Raw genomic sequence first — 18,361 nt, 5'->3', positions numbered from 1 at the left:
GTGCGTATCCATCGATAAAGTTCGAGATCAGATGGGACAGGTCCACGTAAGTTGAAACGATAGGATGGGGCCGTGCGAGAATGGAATGCACGGGGAAATAGAATAGGACGGGGCCATAACGGACAAGGATACAAAAGGATACGGATGGAGCTTTCAAATAAATTGTAAGTAACAATTCCGGCAAATATTACCCCTGCCACGCGTTATTATCGATCATCTCGCGGATACTCCCCTCCCCCCAATATATTGTTAAAATATATTGTTAAAATTGCACCCGGGTCACGCGAGTAACGTGAGTTGGAGAAATTAAGCCCGCAGTGAGAAGATTTCCGTGTGTTTCTGTCCGTTCTGGCTCGTTCTGTCGTTTACTCGCCCGGTTTACTCCACGGTAAGTGGGATTTTAATCGATTTGTGAGAATTGCTGCGCGGGGGAGAGAGCGAGTTTAACGTATACACGATCTCGAATCATTATTCCTTTAGAATTTAATACTGATTTCTTTCATCATCTCTCAAAGAAACATTATACAATAATTCGAAACAAATACGTAAATTCCTATAATTTTCAGTTTTCGTTATCCGGATAATTAATATTACCAAGGATATTTCTGCCGCAAAGCAAACAGAACTAACGTCTCTTTCGTTTAATTAATCCCCTGCTTAAACATCTCAAAAACGCCCCAATTTTTCCTCATCCGCAACGGAAAACAGAGCCGATTCGTGGCTAACCTTCGAAAAATTTCTCGAATCTCGCGAAATCACGCTTGTCGGACAACGTCAGGGGGAGAGGAGTCGAGGCTCGAATCGAGAAATCGGAGGAGGGGGATCGGCCGAAGACGTACGCCCGAAGTCGGCGGTTCGTTCTATTGTTTAATTTAAGTGCCAAAGTTTAAACCGGGTTAAACGGCGTATAAATTCAGCGTGGGTGTACGTGAAGCCACCCTCCCCTCCCCTTTGGTCGGTTCCCTCCTTCGCCCTTTTGGGGAGCCGAGTTTCGAGGCTTGGCTCGGGGGATGAATCGTGTCGATGGTATCGGTGGATGGGCGAGGAGGATGAGGAGAGAATACGAAATGGAACGGGGCAGGGGCGCAGATGTGACGTCACTGCGGCTTCCGGTTTAAGGCTGACGACGGTTCCGCTTTGCTTTTTCACTTTGCCCCGTTCGTCTGTTCGTTATCTGGATTATCTCCAGTGGAGAGATTTGCGAATGCCGATGGGGATTCGCGCAGAGGGGACATTTTGCAATTTTTGGAAATTGGCGGTTTCGAGTCGATAATTCGATTCTCCAGATGAAAGCTCGGTCTTCTTCGGTGATCGATTTATATAAGCTAAATATTCGATACGAATATTTGTAATTTCTTTCTATATTTTCAACCGTTTATCGTCAATTGAATCGTCTCTAATTTTTGGCGAACGAGAACTTAAGTTCAATCAATTTCGATCTCGAGGGAATTAACATTTTTCCTACTAATGTATTCCCTGTATTTGCACACCTCGTTCAATCTCACTTCATCCTGAAAGTTTTTTGTACCCCAATCTACTTCAATTTTTAACTACTTTTTCGACTTCGAATCCACCGCTCGACATATCGTCATACACGAAGTTAAACAAAAATATATCTCGGCAATCCTGAAAATCCGATAATTTTGTCCGAAAAAAAAAGCTACGAAGAAACGTGCGCCCGTTTTTCTTTCGAATATAAAGGGCCACGATAGAGCCACGATAAATCTTAAGAAAGGGAACAAAAACTCTCGCTGCTTCGACAGGATTATCTCCACGCTGTAATTCACCTGAGTGTACCAAAACGTGTAACAGGCAAGGTTGGAGAAGGGGGCACGTGAGCCGAAACAGAAACGAGGCGAAACACAAGTTATGGGTATCAAGGTTTTGCCCTTTGTCGAGCTGCGCACTCGCACGCTCCTGGAGGGTATAAGATTAATAGTTACATTAGGGGGGATGCGTCAGGGCAGATCCATTTGGGCCTGTGTATCGCGCTACTTCCTTAGAAATTAATATTCTAAACAGCCCATTAATTCCGCGGACACGCGAGACTTGTCGCATTAATAATCCAAGGATAATTTGCGCGGATAACGGCGTACACTGTGTTGCGTTTGGAAAATTTGGAAACTTAAGCCTATACGAGAATTACGTGCGAGAATCTTATTCGAATTGCCATTTGGTTGTTTTTTTTTTTTACGGGGAATATTGAACTTTGAAAAAATTTATCAGGATTAATTCGAATCCTAAGAAGATATTTTTTGAAGACAGTAATCATTAGACCATTAGGTGTCGTTAGACCAAGAAGAGATAATCGAAAAGATCGAATTTCGGATCAGGAGTCAATTTCAAGTGGAACAGTTCTGAAGTAGAGATATAATAAAAGATTCCAAAATTTTCCAAACAAACTTTGAAAGCATTGCGACTACTTTCGAAGAGCTTCGAAGACAGCTATCATCGTAATCAAAGAGAAACGATTATTTTCCTCCACTCGAGAAACACCGCGATAGAATTTTCAAATGGGTAATTTCGACTCCAGAATTTCTTTTCCCTTGAACTTGCGCAACTGTTGCTCTCCAAGCGCTCCAAGAAGATTAAAAAAAAGAGAAAAAAGAAGGAAATAGTCAAAACGATCGCTCCCGAATCTCGACCCAATCTCGATACAAAAGCCTCGAAAATCGAAACGGCAACAGTTTAGAAAAATTCGTGCGACGTTTTTTAAAACTTCTTCTACGAAGCGACGAGATTCCCGCGGAATTTCCACGGAGGAACGTTTCATCTTTATGCAGAGTGTTTTGGACGGGAAGGGTGGTCGAAAGAAACGCGCATAGTTCGAATTTGTAGGGCAGGGCACAAAGTGCCTTCCACGGAAATGCCCGTGAAAAGGTTTAAAACGCGCATCCAGGGGATCGTTTGCTCTTCACCCCCTCTTTACTCTCCCTCCGTTTCCTCCTTCTTTTCCCTCGACCTTTCGCTCTTCTTCCAAGCAAGTGGCAACTTCTTGGGGCAGAAGTCGATCTTTCGAAAATAGCCGCATTCTCATCGGATGCGCTTTGAGACGTGGTTTCTCGCTATCATCATTGTTTAACCCACCCCCTCGAATCTTTTTCTCGATTCGTATCGGTTAGAAGATACGATTTTTACATTTTCTGACAGAGAAATATCTGTATCTTACTGTGCGTGAAATTTAAAAAGAGCTTTTAACTTTAAAATTTCGTTTCAACGAGACTCGCGCCAATTTTTCCTTGTTTCTCGAAATGCTGGAAGGACGAAATCTCTATTTAAGAGAAAGAAATAATATAACCCAGCCAATTATTTCACCTTCGAAATTGTTTCCAAATTCTTAACGTTTCGCACGTTCGTGGTATAACTTTACAAAGAATATTTTATAATTAATTCATCGCTCTTCGAACTTTCGTCGGAATGGAAACGCGTTTCTTAACGCAATCGAAGTTTCGCCAGTTAAAAATAAACGTTGAGGCGCCAAGCGATACAAGCGTGAAAGGAGAACGAAAAGTAAAAGAGGAACGAAAAAAGTTTCCTTACATAAACATGGAACAGCAGCCAATAAAAATAACAGCGAGGCGGCTCGATGATTAAACGACTTGGTTGGTTTCCTTTTTTGCGTGGCACCTCATTGTTCCCCGTCCAGTTCGCGGAACCGTGCCAGACTTCAAACGAACCAGAGGCGCCGCCATTTTTGAGTTTATCAAACAATAACACTTGGCGAAGTAGCTTTCAACACTCGTCGAACCACGGGTCGTTCCTATTTCCTCTTTCCTTTCTTTCTTCCCTTCCTCTTCCTCCTCTCACCCACTCCATCATCGTGCACGGTGTTGCGAATCCTCTGTCTTGCAATTCCTCATTCGTACAAACAGTTTGTGTACTTGTTTCTCCCTCGATGATGAAACAATCGAAAACAATTGTTCCTCGAGAAATTTTGTATAAATATGGAATTTCTTTCTTTTTTCAAAGATTCGAAACTTGATTTATTAATGGTATAACGAGGCGAGGCGAACGTTGACGTTGAGCATTCCCCGAGGAGTACACTCTTTGATTCGAGAGTAGAAACCTCGAGCGTTGCTTCCGACGATTATTATTTTTCTTTTTTTATAGATCACTTTTTCAAATAACGTCTATTCGCGAAAAAATGTATTTTTGGTCGGTGCTCAACGTATACGGAGATATTACATACGGAGCGTTCCCGGTTTAAAATAAAATATGGAATTTAGGAGGAAATATTTTTTCCCCCCTCCCCCGGGAATATTCTCGCAAATTTTTAATATCATCCAACGTTTCAATATTCGCATTATCGATATTAAAACACTCGCCTCTCCGTTACATTACCAACAGCAATTAAACATAGACGATATTAAATATATTTCGCATTTTTTAATTATGATCGACAATTTCGGGAACGCGGAAATAAAATCAAACCGAATTTGCATTAACGTGTAAATGGCTCCTCGTTTGTGATACGATATATATATACATACATATGATCTCGTCGAAGAAAAATATCGATTTTTCGTTGATTACAACGAAGCTGGGACGAGCGAGCATTAACCAAAGCGGTTAATACGGTTAATTTCGATGGAGAACAGTGGTAATACGATCATCCATTAAGAAACAGCAAGCCTACTTGGAGCGAACGACTAAAGACCCAACGCTCTTCAATTATTGAATGACTGTTCCACGATAAATTGTACATTCCAATTGGCATAAATTGCCAACGAAACTCGTTCAACCTAAAAATTCGAACTTCATCTATTACCACGTCGCGCAAATACAACTTTTGCGTCAAAGCGAGAAACGAAGAGATCTCGTCGAGTATTCGCAAATTTCAATTTGCACCTAGCTCTTTACGAAGAGAGAGGGAGGGAGAATTTTTCATAAAATAAGCATTCGAAACAAAGGATTTTTCCATTTTTCATCCACGTGCAAAGGAAACCGTGGGGGAGGGCGACGACGACGTTTCGCCTTCTCCTCTAAAACGCGAAACACACGTGCGCTTTGTCCGATTTTCAGACGAAAGTAGGAATCCCTCAAAGGCGAAACCTTTTCGTTTCCCGTACGCGAAACGTGCCGCTAACTCGAATCGCGGATAGAAACGATAGAAACGAATCACGTGGCCGTCTCAGCTGACACCGATGATTGCAGACACGTGAGCAGAAGCCCCGATTCCAACCCGGGCTGCCCCTCTGTCTGTTTCGAGAAATGGCCCCTCCCCCGGATTGGATCAATCGAACGAGACGTTATTGCTTCGGATTCCCCTTTCCTCCTCTTTTCCATTTCTATACTCTTCGTTGTTTCCTTTTTAACGACGATCATTATTATTCTTTTCTAAACAAGTCGATATTATTTGTGGGACGAGTTTAAAAAAATCTAAATATAATGTAACGGGGATAAAGAAGAATATCTCTCGCGAAAATTTAATTGCCAGTAAATTGTCCGCAAAGGAAGATGTTAAAACGTATGGTTTCATGAAATTTTCTCGATTGAATTACGAATTTGTTAATAAAAAAAAAAGTTATTCTCGTAAAGAAATCTCTCTCTCTCTCTCTCTCTTGAAAAATTCTCTATTTTCTCCGACAAATTTTCTTTCATTCGGCCCTTTCATCGGGGAAATCGGTAATGGCGCACGTCAGTCCTTCCTAAATATTCTCGAGCTGTTGTCGAACTGTATCGACGTTTATTCCACAAGCGGTTACAAGCGGCCCTCGATTTCCATAAAACAATTTCCGCAACTGCACTTTCGAGTAGACGTAGAAATTCTCGTGTCGCGTTACGTCACGCGAATACGTGATAAAGCCACGCATCCGAGACGAGACGTGTGTGCGCGCAACGTTGGAACAACGTTGTTCCACGAAAAGGACATTAATCGATCGATAGGAATGGAAGAAGAAGAAAAAAAGGAAGAGAAATAATGACAATAATAACGAAGAAAACGCCTCTCCACATTCCCTCGATGGATACGTTTTTATCTGATAAGAAATTTTTCGAAATTACGATTCCTCCGAGGATTAACCTCCAAGCTTATCGCGACGACGAAGAATCATGATGAAGAATTATACCCGTAATCGATTGCACTAACGTCCATCTAATCTTTCATAATATAATAAAGCAAGCGAGTTACGATTCAAATCTGACTCTCTTAGAAATATCTCTCTTAGAAAGAACGAATTTCTAATAACGAAATTCAAAATTCAACATTTGTTTAATCTTTTGAAAAATTATCAAAAAAAGAAAAGAAAAGAAAAGAACGTCCAAAAAAGAAGGGGAGACGAAATTTCCAAAGATACCCCTAAAAAAGCTCTAGCGAATTCTATCCTTGCATTTGAAAAGTAAAATTTCAATCTCCTCCTTCGAATGAATATTCAACCTGGCAAAGCGAATCTATCCCCTTTTCCTTTCCCTATATACGCACATATATACACACATTCTTTTATTTAACTCTTGCACGAATATGAAAATATTTGGAGAGAAGAAAAAAGATAAAATCGCACACCCTTTCGAGCCACGCCCCTGACTGCCGATTAATTACAGTTCGATGATTAATCAAACGGCGTTGTTCGCAAGTCGCATCGACGAGATTTACAATATTTATTCGTGGCTCGTCACGAGGCGGCGAGGCGCATCAATCGCAAGAGGGGAGGGGAGGGGAGGGAAATGGAGGCCCGCGTTAAATCGGGCGCCGCGTTAATTTCCACGAGCGAGATCCACACGCTCGATAAAACAAGAACCGACGAAAGAGCGGAAGGGAAACGAATGACGATGAAACCGAGAGACCCATATATTTCTTCTTTTCCTTCCCCTCCTTATTTCGCGATTCCATCATTGTGCGTGGAAAGGGTTAAGATTAATCGAAATCGAGTGATCTGTAAATACTTTAATCCCGCGAAATTATCGCGATTAATCGAATTATTATTATTTCGAAGAAATAAACTATCATATTTGCTCGATCGTGATTATTTTATTTCATCGAAAAAGGATGATATATTTCTCAATGAACTTCGTAATACACGTGACTATTTTGTCGATCAAGAAAATTGAAACGAGCGATCTGGACTCGGTGAATCTAGACGTGAACTGCGATTAGATAAATTGTGTAATAAGATATGATTTAAGAGAGAAATTCATTCTGGAAATTCGTATCCCTATACCCCGATGGAATCGATATAATTTTTCTCAATATTTTGCAAAGAAACTCTACTTAAAAAAAGAAAAGAAAATATTAAAATTTTGATACTCCAAAATTATGAAAGATTATTATTTATCTCACGAGGTATGGAGATACGAATAAGAAGAATGTTAAACAGGGAGATATGTAATTAATGGATTTATCATCGAACTAACCAATTCTCTCTCTCTCTCTCTCTCCTTATTTCTCTTTTCTCTCGGTGAAAAATGGATAGAGAGAAAGTGGAGAACGGTCCAGAGTGAATTCAAAATCCATTACTAGCCGGCGACAGCTCTGGGAATAGCGCACCTACTCGCGTGCAACCGTCTCGCCGCGATACCCGATATATCCAAGTAAAATAAATCATCCGAAAAAATGTTAATTTTCCCTTCGAATTCCAACCGATTCCAACGAATCGAAAGTGTCCGCGTTTTATTTTTCACTTTCACTCTTGAAATCTTCCTTCATCTTTCTTTTCGACCGATATAAATTTTATTTTTCCGATTCGTTTGAAACGGTTGGCTGCCGGATATGTTGGACATTCGAAAAATATTTTACGAAAAATACACGTCGCGGGATAATTATTTAAGAAATGCACAATGAAAAAGAAATATTATCGTTATTTATCTATCTATCTATCCGTCCTTTCTTATTCGATTCGTCTTTATTTCGTTCGAAATTTTCCTCTTCAAATATTAAAAATATCGAAAGAATAAAGGAAATTACGCTAAAATAAATTTAAAAGCGCTACCAGCGAACCAACCAAAGGTATTTTAAAGGATCTTTGTCGAGACAAAGCCGCGAGAATCAAAACTTTCGAGTCATTTCAAGTCGAATCCTTCTTTACTTCTGAATGCGGTTCTGGATCGTTTCGGTAGTTAAAGTACCGCAACGAGAGTTAAAAGAAAAAGAAAAAAGAAAGAGGAAAGGGAGGAGAGAGGGAGAAAAAAGGGGAAGAAAGGGGAACAGTGGATAAATTACCTTGTGTTTGTCGACCAACACGGGTCTCAAGTGGCGGTCGAAGAGAAGCTTGTCAGGCTCGATGTTGATAGGGCTCTGTCTCCTTCCTTTGCTGCACAAAGACCACTGGGGATTTATCAGTCCCCAAAACGCAGGTCCTGTAAGCAAAACGAAAAAAAAAAAACACGATTAATTTTCACGAGTCAATCGATTTCTTACGACAAATGACGTATCAATTTTCAAAATAATTCTCTTTCGAATCGAGCTTGTGTTTTAGTTTGAAGATTGAACGCAATCCGTGTGTTATTTTATCAAATATCTTTTGTTATTCGAGAAATTTTACAAATCGTTCTGTATTATAAAATTTCACGAAAAAGGCGCGCGGGATGGAATCGCGTTTCGTTTGTGTTTAATTAAAAATTTATAAAAATTCCAATTTAAAATATTTTAAATTATTTTAGCCGGGGAAAAAGTTAGAATTTAAATTATTGAATAATGCGACATTTGCGTTAACTCTTAAAAATACGCAAAGAAAAAAAGAAAAAAGAAAAAAAAAAAAAGAATTGGAAAGAAAAATAGAATATCAGAAAGGGGCAATTTAAGTTTCACTTACTTGTTTATTTATTGCAATGTAAAAATTTAATTATATTGGACGAAAATAAATTTGTTAGAAAGGAGAGAAATCGATACACACGTCCGTATCGTACGACGGCCACGTGTCGACTAAATTTATTTCGTACTTTCACCTCTGCTCGTTTCGACTTTGTTTATATTTCGATACGGCCTCGGTCATTGAATTTTGCCTTACTCTTATAATATAAACATACGCAATTTATATTTCACGTTTATATTTTTGTATTCGATATATTTCAAGAATACGATTTGTATACATTGTGTATTTTTAACTCGAGCCACAACTTTTTATAAAACCAGTTGAAAATGTAATCGTATAGAGAAATAAAATTATTTATTCAATTTATAAATATATTATTTATAATATAAATTAAATCGATTAAGTTTTCCCCAAATTTCAATCACGATTACAAAAAAGCAATAAATACTCATCTTTAATTTTTATATAACTCACTGAAATATTCAAACGTTATACAATTATTATTTAAATCGGCCAATATGTATCTTGCAACGATACATGCATTTTTACTTACATTCCTCCATATTCGATTCGGTAATTCGAACGATTTCCAAATCTTCTTCTGTCACCGAAAAAAAAAGAAAGAAAAGAGAGAGAAAAAAAAAACAGAATCACGAAAACCTTTCAAAAGACCGCAACCACGAGCACGAACACGTAACCAAGCCACCGTCGAATGATCGCAGGAAAGGAAGTTATTTTTCGGTGACGCCACCAGGCATCAAAGAGGAAACAATTTTTCTTTTTTTCCTTTTTTTTTCAACGGTTTCCAATTTTCCAAGTTCGAAGTTGGAGCAAAGTTCGCACGCTCGATAGGGAAACCGCGACACTGGCCATCCCAGGCGGCCGAATCGTACGTCTTCTGTCGTCTGTCACCCGTTTGGAAATTTGAAATTTTTATAATTTCAACTTTTCCGGATGGGATGATGCCATTGCCGCGGCCGGCCGAAACCTTGACGCGTCAACTTTTATTCGATAAAAAAAAAAGGGGGTTTCGCCAACCCACCCTCGCCGCCATTTTCTCGTCGTCTCCTCTGAGAAATTTAACTTTACCCGCGTGAATCGATACCAAGAACGTAACGAATCCTTCCTTCGCCTTATATCGGTTGAACTTGCGGGGGAGAAGGAATGGAAATGCCAACTTTTTTTCACAGTTAATGGAGAATATAAGCTTCGTTGTGAAAATTTTTTTGAATTTAATTCCACTCCAATTCGAACGGGAGGGGGACAAATATCGAGAGTATCGAGTTTGAGCCCCATTGTTGTGAAATTTGGTATTAATTCACCTTTTCAATTTAATTCCATCCCGATTCTCAAGTGAAATATCGAATGTTGAGAGCACTGTATTTTAACCCTTTGTTGTGAAATTCAGTAGCCTTTGAATTCCACTCCAATTCCATCCAGAGAAGTTCCATCGAATATTAAATTATATAATCCCTTATTGTGAAACTTGATACATATTAACTCGACGTCGTATATAATTTAACATTACGCGAGAAGAATATCACAAAAATCGGTTTTGTATACAGAAGAAAAAATCTCACTTAAAGGCGAAGGAAAATGATCATTACACCCATTAAACCCAAAATCGAGGGGTCTCCTCCCCCTTCCTCCCCCGTTTAAAACGCGATACAATTCCCCCCCGCATTCCCCGTCTTCCATCGCACTGACGTCTATGATATTAACGATCCTTGCTTGTCGTGGGCGAGGGCGAGTAATAAATTATTGCCCCGTATATAAACAACTCGTACAACAGACGCGGCGGCAGCCAACGTCAACGCGGAAATTTGCCACCGTGACGGCACGCGACGTTGCACACAAAGAGGACCCTTGTACCAACGATCCATGCAAGCCGGGCGGCGGTTTTCCGCCAAAGTGTTCCGCGCGATACTTTCTCATCTTCATTTAATGCATAATAATTCAGAATATATCCCGTGATATATGCACGGACGATAAAATTTTCACCCCTCCTCCTTCTACTGCTTACCGATGTTTCAGCACTCGTGATGGTTAATATTTCGGATAATTATATATATATATATATAAATATACGATAATAACGATGTAATTATGTTACTTTATGCATAATATTGTTACCTATAGATGTAATTAACATTTAATTGGCTAGTAGTATAATCTATAGGCGCGTTAACGATAATCGAGGGAATTGGAAATTGATCCAGTGATTTAAAAAAGAAGATGAAATTTGGATAGCGAGATATTAAGAGTTATTATTTGGTAACTCATTTGTTTCGATCGATGTTTTCACGGGATTGGAAAAAAATTATTGATTTCTTTTTATTCCTTCACGCATGATCGATAGGCTTGAAGTAGTCAACCAATCTTACTATCATTCATCGAATCATATTTTCCACGTTGAAGAAATTTCCATTATTCTTAACGTTTTTCTATGCGACTTTCACGTGTCGACGATTGTAATAACGATACGCAATTAAAAATTACGGGGCCAATGCCGATGTTCGCACACACACACACACATACGTGTTTGCATTGCGCGATTGTTTAATGGTGTATTCTCGCCTTTATCGTCGCCATATCGACGTAATTAACCCCGTTTGTTCCGCGATTCTCACCCTCAATTGCTCTCGATTACGTGTTGCTTCCCTTTCTTTGCGATTCAATTAAAAAAAAGAAAAAAAAATACATTGGAAATATTTTTGATACAGAGTCGTAAATTTTTATTATCGAAATGATAACAAATGATGCGTTTCCACGCGTTACAGTTCGTCGCAGAAAAATGTGCTTTTAACGATCCTGTCGACGGAATGCTTGCAAACGCCTCCACTTTAACGATTCCACTATTTTTTTTTATTGTTCTTTTTTTTTTTGTAGAAAGAGAATTTTCTACTAATTTAATGGCACTTCTGAACTCGTTTCCAGCTTTTGAAAGTTTTATCTGAATTTCGTGTTCGTATTAAATTTTATTGTTATTAAGATGGCGCAAGGAAAATTATATTACAGCCTCTTTTAAACGTAAACGGTTGATTTTTAAAAAATTCAAGGATTTTTGTTCCTCTTACGCAATCCTTAAGTCGATTACATTAAGAGAAACAATGATTTAATTGAATAGAGTTGATTATTATTATTATTATTAAATCTAATTTATTCCGTCAACAATTTTAAGCGGATGATAAAGATGCTACAAAAATTCTCAATCAGTTTTTTCCTTTCCTAAAGATCCGCGTGAGATGAAACAGGTTTTCAAAACGAGGGGAGGAAAAACCGTGGAACTTTCTCCAATAACGCGAGGCACCGTTTCGAATACGAAAATTAATGTAATTGTTTAGAAACTTGGTCTCGACGTTGTATCGAAAATGCACGCGTATTACAACGAAACGTCAAACGGCGCACGTTACGAGATACGCGTGAAAATCGACAATATGAACCAATTTCCTGCGAAAGGGAAGTTTGCTCGAACGGAATTGGCAAGCTCACCAAAACCCGATCGCCGATACGTTACCAAATATTTTTTTCGTAACTACGTTCCGTTTCTATGTTTTAGCAAAACGTACAATGTTGATTCCCCTCCTCGTATCAATACGCATTGTACACGTTACCCTTTACACGGCGTACAAGCTGAAAAAAAAACGCAAATGTTATAATTGTTAATAAAATGTTTTGAATTTTTCGAAATTACCCGCTTTCGTTTCGTTCACTTTGATCACGTGAAATATCATATATTCGTTTTACTTTCTTGGAATCTCTTTAAACATTTAATAACATCTACTCCTATTCCACCGATTCCTAAAAATTCCAAATGAAATAAATTGTTTTTTACATTCTACAACGTTTTTAACACACGTTAACGCAGAATAACTATTAACAACGATCAATTTCCCTTCCAAATTTAAAATATTCCATCTTAAACAACATCTAAAACTGGAGGATCGTATCCTGGACCGAAATCCAATCCTCCCCCTTCGACTTATTAATATTCCGCTCGAGCGTATCGCGTCCAAGCGCCGATTATTCCTCAAGCAAGCCGACACTAACCCCCTGATATTTATATAACGTCGTCTCCCCCAAGAATTTCATTTTCAGAACGGCCTTCTCAACCCCCCTCGCCGCCTAACCAACGATATAATTGCATAATTAGCATTCTGACGAATCCAACCAACGATCTCCCCTCCCCCTTCTTCTTCCCCAATCCCCCAAGGTTCAATCTTTTCCCGCAAAACGGAGGGGGCGAGGTCGTGGAAGGGGTTGGCCAGCGGAGAGAACCCTTCGAGTTAATGGAATAACGGCGGCCAGATGGAATGATTACTTTCTTATCACCTCGAGGCAGGTAGACTATTATGGCATTCATCAGCTACCTGGAAGAAGGGGGGCCGGAAGGGGGCAGAAGGTAGAAAGCGAGGAGTGAGAGAGGGAGGGTGGCGGGTAGATAGGTAGATAACAGGAGAGAGGCCGTGGTGTTACAACACGCCGGTTACGAGACTCTCGGGGCAGGGAGGGAGGGGGAGGGAGGTGTAACAACCCCATTATTGAAACTTCAAGCGCGGAGCAATCATTCTGCAATTAGCAAAAGTGATTAAGTGTAGAAGGCAACACAGCCTCGCGGAACTCTCTGCGTTTTCCATCCCCCTATCTTCGTCCCCATCCTTCTCACTCGCTTCCTCTAAGCGGTTAGCGATGGGAACGAGCGAGAATCGCGGATAGGGAGTCAAAAGTGAAGCTGAAAACGGATCTTGAAATTTTTGTTCGACCGAAAATGAAATAAGACATATATCACGTATATCGTTGGAGGCGTATTGCAAGCGTTTTACGATAACAGAAAACAGCGTGAGTTTGGTGTAATTGAAATGATTCGAGTCATTAGATGTTCGTTTAAATTATCGAAATATTGAAAGAGAAAAAGAAAAGAGAGAAGGGGAAAGATTGCGATCAAACTGCACTCGTAACTTGCACTCGATCCCATCGCTGCCATCCATCCGTCTTCCACCAACCCTCTCGTCCCTAGACTACCACGTAACGAGAAGAAGCAAGCTTCGTAGTTACATCGTTGTTGGACCCCTTTGCGGACCGGCTTCCACCCTTATCCGCTTCCTCTTCCGTCAACCGCCTCAATGACACCTGTTTTAATTATCCTTTCCTTTCCTTCCCGCGGCTCCTAATAATTCTTAATGAGCGGACAAGGCCAAGTGGATGGATACACACCCCCTTTCCCCTACCCCTCGACTTGTTCATCCTCGTTAAACGGCGTAATCACAGGTTAGATGCCGAATAATTGTCGAGGATTTTTCTCTCTCTCTCTGTTCTTCATCGAGGAGAATAAAATCAACCCCCTCGGATTCGCAAGTTCGCAAAGTGAGTTTCTCTTCCACCGGTTCCATCGGCGAGGTTGAAATACGTAGGCAAAGGAAGAGAGGGTTCGCCAGATTCCACTCGATAAGGAGGAACGACTTGGTTGGATGGAATTAATCAAGGGCGGATTAGCCCCGACGGGATTTCTCGATAAAAACAATTAATCGGTGGATGGGACGGGCTTGAAAAATGCCCGAGGGGTTGTTCTTCCTCGATAAATCGAAGGGAGAGGGAAGAAGGATCGGGCAAAGGTTTCGGAAGATTCTTTCTCTGGGCTTGCCGCGTTGTCAAGGAATTGATTTATTTCGCCTGGAATTTATTCTCCTTGGCTTGGGAATTGTTGAGGTTTAAATCTATTAAGGATCGAATAATTACAGGTGATAGGGATAATTTTTTCAAAGTATCTAAGACAAAAAAGAAATCCGTCGTACGAAAAATTCTTTCGATAGAGATTTTCATATGGCCAATAATTTTTAAAATATCGCCTCCGATTTTTCTGTTTTCGATACATTTTATCGACAGGAGCAAGGACGATTTCTCGCAACACGCGGACGATTCGAAGAGATCTTTCGAAACGGTATGGTATACCAAGACGTATGTCCCCCGAGATTGTCACCGGTCGGAGAGCTCGAACAATATATCCATTTCGAAGATTTCCTAACCATCCCTGCAGGCATTTCCTGTTCATAAATCTTTGCCACCTCCGCCGCGCTTAAACCGTTGCTCCGGCTACAATGAAATGTCAATCCTTGGCCGACAGAGGCATTCCTCTGACCGACCAATGAAATTCTTCTCCTTGTGCTCGTAGCGTGACGTGCAAAAATTCAACAAAAATCAAGATTCAAAATATAAACGTCCGCCTCTGTATAATTATATTTTAAACTCGACGAAAAACTCGTCCAACATTTTTTTAAATTATTTTCCGAAGGAAAAGAAAATGGAAGAAGGATTGAATAAAGTATTCGTATTATTTTCTTAAAACATATTTTGCGAAAGAAAGAAAAAGGATGACGTTAAAAATCGTGGAAAATAAGGAGAATACATAAATTTCTTTAAAATTTCGAAATCGAATAAATCGTACGAAAAATTAACGAACCTTCGTGTACATCTATCCGGTGCAAAAGCGATCCTTAACGTGCCACCATTTAAACGAAATGGATACTTCCTTCGAAAAGAATCTCGATCCTCGCCTCAATAACAATGATAAATGAAACGAATGCACGGATGTATCGGCCTTAACCCAACCCATCCTGCTCGTATATCGTGCGCTGGAAAGAAAATCAGGGGCAAATTGCATACAATTATCAAGGCTACCAACTATCGAACCCCATCCATCCCCGTAATACGGAAAATAAATGCCGAAATGCCAAAAGGATTCCGAGAAAGCGTTAATCCACGTGGAAACAACTTTCCCAACAACCCTCCTTTCGCGTCGATCACCATCTCGCCTTCCGATCTTCCCCTCATTTCCACGAAATGATGTCTCCAATTTCGTCGAAAATAAAAAAAAAAAGAAAAAAAAATAGAAAAAACGACTCACCCAACACTTTCATCCCCATACCATCCACTCCAATTCGAAGCTGGGCCCCTCAGCCTATAAACACCCCCCATCCATCAACCCTGTCAGCCTCGAGTCGCGATATCTCGGCCAAAGTTTGAGCTGGAAAAAGAGGGTTGATCCTGGAAAAAGCCTAATTACAGTAGCGTGGATTAAAGGGAGAAGGAGGAAGAGAGAAAGGATAGGCGTTCATTAGCGTGTGGATTTTCCAGCTTCTAAAAACCGCCAGCCACCCCCATACGCGCAGGAAAGGATAGTTGATTGGGCGAAATGTATTCATGTATGCATATGAATTCAGGGGGTGGGCCAGGCGCCGCGACGCCTCGGTGTCTGCCGCGGGCTAAAAGCTTGCCTGCTTGAAAAACATCTTAATTGGACTTGGCGCGCTGTCGCGATGCCAACGGGACCTCCTCCTCCATCCCTTAAGGGCGAACGCCTTCCCAACCCCTCCTCCGCTCCTGCACCGATCCTCCCCCCATTTCTCGACGTTTTGGAATCGAGATCGACGCCGATAGAGGCGAATGTAAAATGAGAGAACCTCTTTTCCGCGGCGTAAGAGGATCTTGTTACGAGTGAGGACTTCTCGAAGGGCTCTTTTCTTTCCTACCTTTCCTCCACCGTTTTCCGCTTTCTCTTCCGTTTCTAGAGAGGGAGTTCCGTCTTCCCTCCGGAGGGAATGCAGCGACGAATGTCTTGTGAATTGTGACTATGGAATATGGGGTGCGATAATTGACGAGGATCGGGGCAAGCGAGGGGTGAAAATAGCGAGGAGAATCTTCGTCGATTTTTCTTTTCTTTTCTCTTCTCTCTTTCGCTAGTCCAAGTCGTTTATTGTCGTGCAAATTTTATCCATTTTGTTACCAATGTTATTCGCAACACGTGGAGATGAAGCAGTATTGGGAAGACAATTAGACACGTTGGAATCGTAGATTTGACTCGATTCCAATGCGAATCTGTTGCTGCTAAATTTGGATACGATGTCAAATCACGGTATTAAAGCGAGTTTTACTCGATTTACAGAGCGTTAGGAAGGATAATTGTACATAAATATATATAGGGGAGGACGAGAATTGCGCGACTCTTTTTTTTCGATTCCAAAATAAGAGCGTATCGATAGCCAGGCACAGACAGCGGCCAATATCTCTCTGGATGAGATGGAGGCAACGAATATCGCAGGGAAAGAAAATACTTTTCTTAAAGCAGACGAAACCAGTGAACTTCCTTTTTCGATATCCCCTCGGTCAAACTCTTACGATCCGTCCATTGTGATAAGAAAAATTGCCAATGCGAAAGATAAATAATAACTTGTACGCAGCACAAGGGTATATATTAAAATCCGTGAAAATAAAATTTCCCCAAGTTTGAGATTTACCGCGATCACGACGATAATTGTGAACGCAAGATTTGGAGGAATATCTGGAATACCGCAAAAGATAAATATATGATATATAATTTATCAAGAAGCTTGATCAACCTTATCAAATTAATTGAAAAGTAAATGGTTGTAGAGCTATTAAAAAATCGAATCATAATAAAAAAAAAACTATCCTTAGAATAAAAAAATATTACGACCCCTCGTACAAAGCTCCACGCGCGTATCTCTTACGGATCCCGATTTTTGCATCTGCAGATTGAGTTTTATCAAGCGTGGAAAAAGGAAAAGGTCGGGAACGCGTGGCGGCATTCCGGAAACGCACACGGTCACGTATGCAAATACGAAAGGCGGTGGGATTTACTTACGTTAAAGCACGATGGAGAAGGAGGGGGAGAGGAGGATAAAAGGAGAGAAGGCATTTCCATAAAAATTCCCGATCCCTATTCCGGATCAATCTCTCGATATGCATGAAATATTCAAAAACAAAATGATTACAGCCTTAAAAGCGGCAGCCGGAAGTATGGAATGGGGGCGCGGGACGAGAATAACGAGGAGCTGGAGGAGGAGGAGGAGGAGAAGGAAGGGAGAAGGGAAAGGGGTAAGGTAGACGCGAAATAAAAGCATGAATATAAGACGAAGAAGGTTGAAAGGAAAAATGTTTTCTCGGATAATATTTCACGGTGGTGGACGATGATGGAGGGAACGATTTGGCTTCGTGCCAATCGTCGAATCGACTTTACGATCGTAATTAGTGATTCCTCTACGTATTTTCGTGCGATATTCATTCTCTCTTTTTTTTTTTTCATTTACCAGGCAAAAAGAAAATATTAAATGTTAACAGGGTAAATGAAATTACTGTAATGACAAATATATCGTGGAACGAGAAAGTGTTGAATTATAACTCATTATGGGTGTTTGCAATTATCAATTGGTTATTATCTATATTTTATATTTATCATATGCGACGACGAGTCAAGATCACTATTCTATTTCATCGATATACAATCGATACGTTCCACTTGCCGAACCAACACTCAATTTACTCCGCTTCTTCGGTTCTAATTTTATTTCCAATTAATTCTCGACGACCAGTTATACACCGTGCAAAACAAACCTCGTTTCTTTCCATATCCAGAACACGACGAAAACCGTGGTAAATCGCGGCTAAAGCCAAGAGGCTAAAGAAAAGGAGAAAAAAAAGAAAGTCGCCGAAAAAGGCGAAAAATAGAGAAATAATTCGATATTGCCGATAACAAAGGAAAGTTTCCCTTAATGGTTTCGATAATAAATAAACTATCCGGTTAAATCAACCCGCGTCTC

General features: G+C 40.3%; 1 protein-coding gene across 9 annotated transcripts in view; it reads right to left on the bottom strand.

The window, feature by feature from the left end:
- Positions 1-18,361, bottom strand: part of LOC107999596 (carbonic anhydrase-related protein 10) — a 215,566-nt gene that overhangs the window by 52,648 nt on the left and 144,557 nt on the right. For all 9 annotated transcript variants that reach the window (XM_062081780.1, XM_062081782.1, XM_062081776.1 and 6 more), the window contains one exon: positions 8,156-8,292. In XM_062081780.1, the coding sequence (XP_061937764.1) occupies positions 8,156-8,292 (137 nt within the window). The remainder of the gene's footprint in view (positions 1-8,155; positions 8,293-18,361) is intronic.

The sequence above is a fragment of the Apis cerana genome, linkage group LG11, assembly GCF_029169275.1.
Source record: "Apis cerana isolate GH-2021 linkage group LG11, AcerK_1.0, whole genome shotgun sequence".
NCBI classification, from domain to species: Eukaryota; Metazoa; Arthropoda; class Insecta; order Hymenoptera; family Apidae; genus Apis; species Apis cerana.
Note: the sequence above shows the minus strand (reverse complement) of the source record. Positions and strands in the feature narration are given on the sequence as shown.